The 12,160-nt window shown below is 37.9% G+C and overlaps 1 protein-coding gene across 1 annotated transcript in view; it reads left to right on the top strand.

Moving 5' to 3' along the window:
- The window catches only part of dnai3 (dynein axonemal intermediate chain 3), a 45,870-nt gene that overhangs the window by 11,002 nt on the left and 22,708 nt on the right, over positions 1-12,160 (top strand). Inside the window, exons 7-12 of the mRNA XM_028811527.2 lie at positions 328-527; positions 779-895; positions 1,886-2,076; positions 2,732-2,856; positions 8,111-8,200; positions 8,473-8,565. Coding sequence (XP_028667360.1) covers positions 328-527; positions 779-895; positions 1,886-2,076; positions 2,732-2,856; positions 8,111-8,200; positions 8,473-8,565 — 816 coding nt within the window. The remainder of the gene's footprint in view (positions 1-327; positions 528-778; positions 896-1,885; positions 2,077-2,731; positions 2,857-8,110; positions 8,201-8,472; positions 8,566-12,160) is intronic.

Raw genomic sequence — 12,160 nt, 5'->3', positions numbered from 1 at the left:
CTTATGCTGTATACTTTTTAAATGTTATTGAAATGATTCTTAATAAATAGCTGCTATCCCGATCTAATGTAATTTGAATACCCCAGGTTCATCATCTGACAAACAAGGCACATATTCAAGTGACATATTTATTTAAGAGCTGAGTACATAAATGTTTAATAATATATAAAGTATATGATGCTTTATAGTACATAATTATCAGGACAGTACGGTTGTTTTTTTTTAACTTATAAAATGATTTTAGATAGATTCATTCTGCATATAACCTTCATTATGTGTTTTTAAACATTATACAGCTTTTTTACATAATCACAATATCTTTTTCAGATTTGTTTTAAGATTTCTAGAATCCGAAGAGAATTTGGAGCTCCAGTGAAGTTCTCTGATCATAGTGCTGTGAAAGAGAAAGAGAATTATGTAGAATGCCCTTCATACCAAGATAAAACATTCAATATTAAACAAATGGAGAAGAATGCAGGCATACAAGCAATTCCAATGCTAGTAGAGGCTAGTACACAAACTAAATGGTAGGAGTTACAAAGTAAATTAAGTTATTTAAATTTTTATCATGATGCTCATGCCCAATTAATTAACCTTGAAATCAATTTAACCTTTTTCATATCAAAAGATCACAGTGTTCAATAGCAGTTTTGATTTTATTATAAAGTATGTTTTCCAACCCAATTTGTTTTTATATGCTAATATCTTTTGCATAGTGTCTTTGTTTTCTTCTGTTGCATTTTGACATGTTTTCTTACTATACTATGACATTTCATAGGAAGTATCCTAAAAATGCCTGTACACAATATTCAGCCCAAGAGTTCTCAGATGAAGAAAAACAGAAATTATTCACTTCAAAGAGCCTAAAAGACTTCATAAACTCAGTGTCCATTAGGTAATGTATTAGGTCTGTTATTATTTCTCAAAATAAATGTATAGAAACTTGTAATGACCCATTTAGTCCTGAATAGGGTCACAGGGGTCTGCTGGAGCTTATCCCAGCTAGCGTAAGGCACAAAGCAGGAACAAGCCCTGGATGGGACGCCACACCCAACAATACACTAGGGCAAATTTAGGATCACCAATTCATCTAACCTGCAAGTCTTTGGACTGTGGGAGGAAACCAGAGCACCTGGAGGAAACTCACGCAGGCACAGGGAGAACATGCAAACTCCTTGCAGTGAGGACCTGGGACGCAAACCTAGGTCTCCTTACTACAAGGCAGTAGCGATGACACTCTATTACATGAAATAATGCCTTTTTTTTTTAATTCCTTTTATTTTGCCATTCATGTTTTGTTGACTAGTGCTTTCCTCTCAGACACTCAGTTTCATGTTGCATCCTGTACTACATAGATACTACCAGATTATGCTCAATTCCTTTATAATAGACTTTACTATTTTTTGGAGGATTTTTAGTCTCACTGAAATTTTCTGATATTCTGTTCCTGACTGGTCGATCCAAAGGTTTTATTCTGAATTTGCTGTAAATGTTGCTTTTTGTAATGATATAGGTTTTTGTAAAGATCTTTACTAACCACCCTTGTATTTCACAATGTCACAGAGTGACAAGACCACCCAACCATGCTACTTCTATAGAAAACTTACCATACCAGAGCTTGGTTAGGTTTATTGTATTATGGCAATGAGGGAGAATATTTAAAGGATCAATCATCTTATGTGAAGTATTTATGATTCATTTTGAAAAGACTGTGTAGATTTATTATCAGTTTAACATTGAATTTGTGTGTTTCTCAGTGGCAGCAAAGCCCAGTTAAACACTTTACTGGTACAGTTTGCAAAAATTATGAAAAACTCCACAGAGGAATATGTTTTTTGGGTATTGAATTGTAGACACACCATTTGTCTTTTCGTTTGTACAACAGATTTGAAATTGCTTTACAACAAAATGAAATTATGAATGCATTTATTGATGACTGGAAAGTTCTTGGAGAAGAAGAAAGTTCTTTTGGTGGGAAGACAGATACTCATCTTAAAGAATATCAATCTTTTACTGATCTGCACTTCAGCAAAAATAAAGCTGTCAGCTTTGTCAACTGGCATCCATCCATCCCAGGTATTTTGACAACAGATCATACAGTATATTTTATGATACAAGTTGTATACAAGAAATATTTTTGGTTTTATATTGTTGCTATTGTATTCCAAAACCTTCTCCACAACAATTGTAAATGCTCAGCATTAGCAGCAGGAGCCAGCCAATCACATGCTGAAAAAAAACACATACACACTCTTATCAAGGGCCCATTTAACATCACCAATCCACCTAACCTGCATGACTTTAAATTGTGGGAGGAAACTCACGAAGAGAGCATTCAAACTCCACACAGGGGGCACCCAGGATATAGTGCTAACACTGCATCAACCTGCTGCCATAACAATGTACTAATACTCGTTTTTCAAAATGCTTAATATATCAGATTAATCATTAAAACTTGAAATATCAGGACTTAACTGTACACATATTTTTTTCCAAATTCACTTTACTACTGGAACTTTAAATCTTTTCCTGAGTTAAATAATATTTTCAAATACTCTCATAAAATGTGTTTTTTCTACTGTGTATTCATATATACAACACAGACATATGATTGCCATTTATGCTTTAGCATTGTGTACTTTGTTTATGATGTGTACATTTCTGTTTTGCTTCAATTTATTATTGTACTGTTTACCTCTCTTCTTATACGCCTTTTAATTTATTTCTTCAGGAATAATAGCTGTTGCTGTTAGAGAAAAATATTCATTTGAAGAAAGAATTAATTTCAGTGCAAAACTGCTTCTAACCCATGCATTGATACTTATATGGAGCTTTTCTGATCCCATACACCCTCAGGTTTGACATACTGTTATGTATAATACTTTGTTTTTAATAAGTAGTATTTTACCACAGCAAAGGATCTTCTTCTTCTTTCAGCTGCTCCCGTTAGAGGTCGCCACAGTGGATCATCTTTTTCCATATCTTTCTATCCTCTGCATCTTGTTCTGTTACACCCATCAACTGCATGTGCTCTCTCACCACATCCATAAACCTTCACTTAAGCCTTCCTCTTTCCCTCTTACCTGGCAGCTCTATCTTTAACATCCTTCTCCCAATATACTCCGCATCTCTCCTCTACACATGTCCAAACCAGCGCAATCTCGCCTCTCTGACTTTGTCTCCCAACCGTCCAACTTGAGCTGACCCTCTAATGTACTCATTTCTAATCCTGACCATCCTCGTCACACCCAATGCAAAATCTTAGCATCTTTAACTCTGCTACCTCCAGCTCTGTCTCCTGGTTTCTGGTCAGTGCCACTGTGTCCAACCCATATAACATAGCTGGTCTCACTACGGTCCTGTAGACCTTCCCTTTCACTCTTGCTGATATCCATCTGTCACAAATCACTCCTGACACTCTTCTCCATCCATTCCACCCTGCCTGCACTCTCTTTTTCACCTCTCTTCCACAATCCCCATTACTCTGTACTGTTGATCCCAAGTATTTAAACTCATCCACCTTCACCAACTCTACTCCCTGCATCCTCACCATTCCACTGACCTCCCTCTCATTTACACACATGTGTTCTGTCTTGTTCCTACTGACCTTCATTCCTCTCCTCTCTACAGCATATCTCCACCTCTCCAGGGTCTGCTCAACCTGCTCCCTACTATCGCTACAGATCACAATGTCATCAGCAAACATCATAGTCCACGGGGACTCCTGTCTAATCTCGTCTGTCAACCTGTCCATCACCATTGCAAATAAGAAAGGGCTCAGAGCCGATCCCTGATGTAATCCCACCTCCACCTTGAAAGCATCAGTCACTCCCACCGCAGACCTCACCACGGTCACACTTCCCTCATACATATCCTATACAACTCTTACATACTTCTCTGCCACTCCAGACTTCCTCATACAATACCACAACTCCTCTCGAGGCACCCTGTCATATGCTTTCTTCAGGTCCACAAAGACGCAATGCAACTCCTTCTGACCTTCTCTATACTTCTCCATCAACACCCTCAGAGCAAACATCGCATCTGGTGCTCTTTCTTGGCATGAAACCATACTGCTGCTCACTAATCATCACCCCCTTCTTAACCTAGCTTTCACTACTCTTTCCCATAACTTCATGCTGTGGCTCATCAATTTTATCCCCCTGTAGTTACTACAGTCCTGCACCCCTTATTCTTAAATATCGGCACCAGTACACTTCTTCTCCACTTCTCGGGCATCCTCTCACTTTCCAAGATTCCATTAAAAAATCTGGATAAAAACTCCACTGCCATCTCTCCTAAACACCTCCATGCTTCCACAGGTATGTCATCTAGACCAACGGCTTTTCCATTCTTCATCCTCTTCACAGATGTCCTTACTTCCTCCTTGCTAATCTGTTGCACTTCCTGATTCACTATCTCCACAACATCCAACCTCTACTCTCTCTCTCGTTCTCTTCATTCATCAGCCTCTCAAATTACTCTTTCCATCTGCTCAACACACTCTCCTCACCTGTGAGTATGTTTCCATCTTAATCTTTTATCACCCTAACCTGCTGCACATCTTTCCCAGCTTGGTCCCTCTGTCTAGCCAATCGTTACAGGTCCTTTTCTCCCTCCTTAGTGTCCAACCTCTCATACAACTCATCATATGCCTTTTCTTTAGCCTTCGCCACTTCTCTCTTCACCTTGTGCCTTATCTCTTTGTACTCTTGTCTACTTTCTGCATCTCTCTGACTATCCCACTTCTTCTTTGCCATCCTTTTCCTCTGTGTACTCTCCTGTACTTCCCCATTCCACCACCAGATTTCCTTTTCCTCCTTCCTCTGTCCAGATGTCATGCCAAGCACCCTTCTTGCTGTCACCCTTACTACTGCTGTAGTTTCCCAGCTGCCTGGTAACTCTTCACTATCACCCAGTGCCTGTCTCACCTTCTCCCTAAACTCAACCTTGCAGTCTTTCTTTTTCAACTTCCACCATTTGATCCTTGGCTCTGCCCTCACTCTCTTCCTCTTCTTGATATCCAGCGTCATCCTACAGACCACCATCCTATGCTGCTTAACTACACTTTACCCTGCCACCACTTTGCAGTCTTTAATCTCCTTCAGATTGACTCTTCTGCATAGGATGTAATCTACCTGTGTCCATCTTCCTCCACTCTTGTACATAACCCTATGTTTCTCCCTCTTCTTAAAATACATTTTCACCACAGCCATGTCCATCCTTTTGGCAAAATCCACTATCCTCTGACCTTCTTCATTTCATTCCTCTCCTTGATACCATACCTACCCATCACCTCCTCATCTCCTCTGTTCCCTTCACCAACATGTCCATTGAAATCCGCTCCAATCACCACTTTCTGTCCCTTGGGTACAGTGTTCATCAATTCATCCAACTCACTCCAAAAATCTTCTTTCTCATCCATTGCACACCCAACTTGCGGGGCATATGCACTAACAACACTCATCATCACACCTCCAATTTCCAGCTTCATAATCGTTACTCTGTCTGACACTCTTTTTACCTCCAAAACACTCTTGACATACTGTTCCTTCAGAATAACCCCTACTCCATTTCTCCTCCTATTCACACCATGATAGAACAATTTGAATCCACCTCTGATCCACCTGGCCTTACTCCCCTTCCATTTAGTCTCTTGCACGCACAATATATCAACCTTCCTTCTCTCCATCATATCTGCTAACTCTCTCCCTATACCAGTCATACTGCCAACATTCAAAGTTCTTACCCTCAGTTCCACTCTCTTTATCTTCCTCCTCTCCTCCTGCCTCCGGACACGTCTCCCCCCTCTTCTTATTCTTCTTCTTCTTCCTCTTCCGCCAACAAAAGCCCAATTTCCACCTGCACCCTGTTGACTAACAGTACTGGTGGCGGTCGTTGTTAACCCGGGGTTCAACCAATCTGGTATGGAAATTTGTATTGTTGTCCGCATATTGATTTGGCAAAATTTTATACCAGATGCCCTTCCTGACGTAACCCTCCCCATTTATTTGGGCTTGGGACCGGTACTAAGAAAATCACTGGTTTGTGAATCCCCTGTGGCTGGGTTTTACCACAGCAAAGGATAAACACACTAAAATGTATTACCCTAGCATATCTCATTCTTTCACCTACAGATTTAAGAAATATTCTCTGTTACCTGTAAAATTTACTACTGAATATTCTTTTTTGCATTGACTCTGTTTTTAAATTTGTTTCTCTGACAATCCTTTAATATACAGAAGAATGAATTCCAAGATGTATAGTAAATTACAAAAATATTCATTCCATTTTTATTGATTCACAAATTATATGTACATTATTTAGACTGAACATTTTAATCTAATCATAAAGATAGTACAGTACTAAACTCTTTAAGGTGTTATTTTCAGTTAGCAGGAAACAAATATTTTGGTCAGGTATATATAATATAATAATATAATAGGTATATATATTTTGCTGATTTCAGACTTATTTAATGCATTACATTTTTCAATATACATTTCAGTTTGGAATAAAAATGGTTAATGTAAAAATAGCTTTTATCATTCCTCATTAAGCACAAGTTTTTCAATGAATTGTAATAAATGTTGCTCAACATTCTTACCTTATTTACAATGTGAAGTCTGGATAACTAACATGTGGTATTTATTTATTTTGTGTTTATTTTGTACAGGTTTGCCATTTAATAGTGTCGTTATTTAAGAGCTCCTTTCTGTTCTATTGTACAGTAAGGCAGTCACAATATATTCTTTGTCAGGGATTAGGAAAAAGGTGTTTATTTAAGGGCGGCATGGTGGTGCAGTGGGTAGCGCTGCTGCCTTGCAGTTAGGAGACCCGGGTTCACTTCCCGGGTCCTCCCTGTGTGGAGTTTGCATGTTCTCCCCGTGTCTGCGTGGGTTTCCTCCGGGTACTCTGGCTTCCTCCCACAGTCCAAAGCCAAGCAGGTTAGGTGCATTGGTGATCCTAAATTGTCCCTAGTGTGTGCTTGGTGTGTGGGTGTGTGTGTGTCCTGCAGTGGGCTGGCGCCCTGCCCGGGATTTGTTCCCTGCCTTGCACTCTGTGTTGGCTGGGATTGGCTCCAGCAGACCCCCGTGACCCTGTAGTTAGGATATAGTGGGTTGGATAATGGATGGATGGATGGATGTTTATTTAAGCTCCTGCTTTTGTGTTGCTGAAATTCAAATCTCTGGACAGCTACTAGACTAGCGGTTATCAGAACCCAAGCTCACAACCAAACCTGTAAATTATTCATTTTACAATCAACACAACTAGAGAAAAAAGCTGAAAATAGATCATTTAAATTGTAGTCCACTGTAAATATTAAGACAGGGTGGTATAATTAATTTGTTAGATTTGAAGGTAGGTCTTGATGATTAATCAGATTGTCCTAATCAAATTGACCATTTTTTTTAATTCTTGTTGTATTAATTAGCCTAACATGAAAATCTGTCTTTATGTCATGAAACATTTTATTTTGAGTTTAATTGAGTTTAAGTAATGTGAACTTAAATCATTCCACTATTTGGACCATTTGTAATACTTGACTTTTGCTGCATTATGACAGCTTAGACTGTATATTAGCATATGTATACCTTGTAGGTAGTCTGTTTTTTATGTTTTAATATATAATGATCTGGCATTCATTGATTTCTTCATCTTACAAAATAGAAACAAAATAAAGATATAAATGTTTTCTTTCAGAATGAGTATTCAAAAGGAATTCTAGAACGAAAAGAGCAAAATGTATACATTGTCTTTGACTGCTCATCACATGGCATTCAAAAGTAATGTTTAAATCTTTATTGTTTAAAACAGCCACTTGTTATCTAGTTATATCATGAATATTATCTCCCATTTTCCTTATCAATCTGTCATCTCAGTCTTTTCTAAAGCCAGTATTTTGGAACACATCTCATGAGGGTTTATCACCCAGACCATTATGTTTCTAAAAATATTATACTGTAGTTGTTATTTGTTTAGTCATTAAATAACATTCTACTGTAGTGTTAAAAGCATTAAACCTGTATAAGAATTATTTACTAGATAGAATAATAAAATGTAATTTATGAATTAAAGTTAATTTCCATCTTTCTTTTTTTTAATGTAGTTGTTGCTGGAATGTCCAGATGATGTATACTGTTTTGAATTCTGTCCGTCTGATCCCAGTATCATTGTTGGTGGCTGTATGAATGGACAGGTATTATCTCTAGCTTAAAAAATGTTAAAATATGTTATTTTGCATTTTGTTAAGATAAAAGATGTCTATAAGCTGCATCACAGCAATATTACAGAATTTTTTTTTATATAAGTATTTTATATTTATTGTATATTTTGGAGTTTCTTTTTCTTTTAGAAGATTTCTTTAACATCAACTTGGCCTCAATTTTCAGTGCCCCATAAAAATAAAGTAAATATTTACATCTGATTTTGTTTTCCTTATCGATATAGTGGTTATTTATTCATTTACAGATTGCACTCTGGGACATTTCTGCACACATGGAAAGGCTACAAAGCACCAGGACTGGAGGGGGAAAACATGCTCCTGCTAAAGCAACCTCATTAGTATGTACCTTATAATAAATCTGACTTCTAAGGAAAAGCAAATACTAGGAAATAAAGAATGCAGATGTTATATACAGTATACACATGGAGAGCATCTGTCACATATGGGAAGAACATCTGAACACACAGTGGGTGGAGCAGAATGCTAAATGTTTGCTGAAGTCTTCTGTTTTTGAAGAAAACTAATATCATGTTTCTCTGAGGTTGAGTACGTTTATTGTTTGTTTATCTATCCATCATTCCATCCATTTTCTAAACTACTTTTTCTAATTCATTATCATAGCAAACCTGGATCAAATTCCAGTGCATCATACTTGCACACCCACACACCCTCACATACCCACACACACCAGAGCAATTTAAAGTGATCTGTTGCAGGATTTTCTGTATGTGGGCACAAAGATTCTAACTTGTACAGAGGAAAGATTGTGTTATGAAAAGATTATATTTGAAGCGTAATTGTTTGAACAATGTATTTTAATTGTCTATGCAAAAGTCTCTAAACATCCAGATACCAAGTGACTTTTTGATTAAATACAGTGCAGGTTAAAGAAGTTTGAAATATATGATTGTTGTTTATTTGCCTTAAAATGTCTTCTGTGATAGAAATATTTATTATGAACTAAAGAGTTTGCAAGCACACAAGTCCCCCAAAAAATCAAAATGCCCACTAGATGGGGGAAGACCTTCAAACTCTGGCTAGTTAAAGAAAGGACAATGAATGAATCTCCATCCATCCATTATCCAACCTGCTATATCCTAACTTCAGAGTCACGGGGGTCTGCTGGAGCCAATCCCAGCCAACACAGAGTGCAAGGCAGGGAACAAATCCCGGACAGGGCGCCAGCCCACCGCAGTGAATGAATCTTTATAAATAAAATAATTATGTTAAAAAAAGCTCTGTTGAACTAATATAAGCTCTAAGGAGTACAAAGGTGCAAAAGGCAGTGTCTTCTGATGTAGGCAATTTCAAAATCAAACAAAGTCCCGATAGGAAAATCAAAGAATGTTCAATAGGCAGATGAAAAAGTCACAAAATCCCATAAATCACAATAATCATAAAAAGAGCAAAACCACCTCAAGCACATTCAATAAACTGCATGGACTGTTGGTTTTCAAGGGTAGTCTCTTGACATTGATGGACATGTGGTCATGCCTCTTGGGGACCACTCACAAAACACAAAGCACATAGGAAAAGATGCGTAGACATAAAGAAACTAAATAATGAACAATGCTAACATAAAAAACAGATATAAAAGAGATATTTGAACCCAGGCCAGGAAAGGAACCCTGGCTGAAACCAGAAAGAATGTTTTGAGTGAGTGAGTAGTAGTAGTGAATTGTTGATAGTTAACAATGACTGAGGCACAGAGCAAACCATACAGAGAAGAGTTTGGACAAGATTACCTCTCCATGACAAAGCAGGTGCAGTTTTGTTGCCTCCTACTTTTTTCAAAAGACTCTGAGTGTATTCTGTATACATTGCACAAACTGGAAATTTTGTATTGCCATGGAACTGTCTGTCTTAGATCTTGGGAAGGTCTTCTTTTCAATATGTAGCATTGTGTTCCAAATATTCAAAATTACAATTTTGTCCAACTTTTTGTACAATGGATACATTGATATAAATAGAGATATTTTGATTAAAGATGCTTAGAAGTTTAGCTGGAAGAATTCATGTTGTAAAAATAAGTAATGTGAGATGATGAGATTATCATCTATAAACATCTTGCTTGAAGCATTCCATCATTTTGAACTAACATTTCACAAGGCATCATTCAGTCACAAGAGTCAACAATCAACCATATCTGCTAGTCTTTATGAAGCTCAAGAAAATCAGAATGCTAAAATAAATCTGTACCTTAAGCAGAAATTGAACCCAGGGTTAAGGGGTTATGAGACAGCAAATCTTACACATGGGATGAATTACAAGGCAATAAACACAAAGAACAGCAACTCATACTTTTACAAGAAGAACATCCATCTTCATTTAATGTTTGCATTATCAAACAAGCCTACACCACCAAATTTGCTTGTACATTTCTCCATCCTCCATCAATTTCTTGAATCTTCTCTTACCAGTATATAGCAGCAATAGACACAAAGTAAGGACCAGCTCTGAATAATCTGCCATTTACCCCCTTAACAACACTTACACATCAGCCATTTCTACAAGAACATGTCCAGAGCCCTAAGGTTAACAGCCACAAACATCCATCCATCCATTTTCCAACCCGCTGAATCCGAACACAGGGTCACGGGGGTCTGCTGGAGCCAATCTCAGTCAACACAGGGCACAAGGCAGGAACCAATCCCGGGCAGGGTGCCAACCCACCGCAGGACACACACAAACACATCCACACACCAAGCACACACTAGGGCCAATTTAGAATCGCCAATCCACCTAACCTGCATGTCTTTGGACTGTGGGAGGAAACCGGAGCACCCGGAGGAAACCCACGCAGACACGGGGAGAACATGCAAACTCCACGCAGGGAGGACCCGGGAAGCGAACCCAGGTCTCCTAACTGCGAGGCTACAGCGCTACCACTGCGCCACGGTGCTGCCCCCAGCCACAAACATTGGAAGAATATTTAAATTCCACAAAGAAAACCATCAAACTCATAGTTGTCTGAATTGTGCAAATATAGCTCAGTTTTATTTATATCATTCATTTTTTTGTGACTTTTTTTTTGTAGTTCTTTTGCGTTTTGAGCCTCCCCACCCTACACTCAAACCCTAAGCCACCCACTCCATCCTTCGTGTTGCCATTTTGGACTCTTAGATCACTGGAATGCTGCATGTTGTTAAGTTCTACTAGTTTAGAAAATTCTGGTTTTAACTTTAAATTGAGAGCTTGATGCTTCATCGGTTGATATTAGACTGATTTAAAATAGTAAATGTTACTTACAACATAAACCAATTATGATAACTGAATACTAATGCAAACACACTTCAACATAGCAAATTATATATTGTTTTCATTTTCTAAACATTGTTCAGTTATTTAATCAGTATCTCATGTAATATCTACAGGTTGTATGTTTCACAGAGTACACCTTCACAAAGTAATTAGGAGTACAACTCACAATAACAAGATAATGTATATATTAAGATGAATAAAGTTGTCTTTCCAGGAAAAGGCTTGAACAACACTGACTTGCACCTTTTGCTTGTTTCCGCCCGCCTTAATTTTTTTCCACCTAGTGCCAATCTCTTTTTGGTAGTTTGATAGGATTGTACTGTATGTTCTGGTGTTTCCACAGATGTCAAGTAGCACTTGTGATCATGTGTTACATATCAGATGATTAGCTTATCCACAATTATAATATCAGTTAGAAAGTGCTGGTTAATTATTATACATTATTTTAAATTAAATTCAGGTCCATGTAAAACTGTAAGGCAGTTAAGACAAGATGACAAGCTAAAGCTTTTGAATAGCAGGGGTAACCTCCTTTAATAGCCTGCAGGCTGAGTTGAAAAATATGCTGTTTATAAAAACAGCAAAGAAGACAGTTCTGGGCTCTGTTCTGCCTTTTATGCTGTCTGGTCAACAGGGATGATATTGTTGTGCTGGTTTGGGCTTTTTTTATGG

Source organism: Erpetoichthys calabaricus, chromosome 10, assembly GCF_900747795.2.
Source record: "Erpetoichthys calabaricus chromosome 10, fErpCal1.3, whole genome shotgun sequence".
NCBI lineage: Eukaryota > Metazoa > Chordata > Cladistia > Polypteriformes > Polypteridae > Erpetoichthys > Erpetoichthys calabaricus.
The sequence above is the reverse complement of the archived record's forward strand: the minus strand, read 5'-3'. Positions and strand labels throughout refer to the sequence as shown.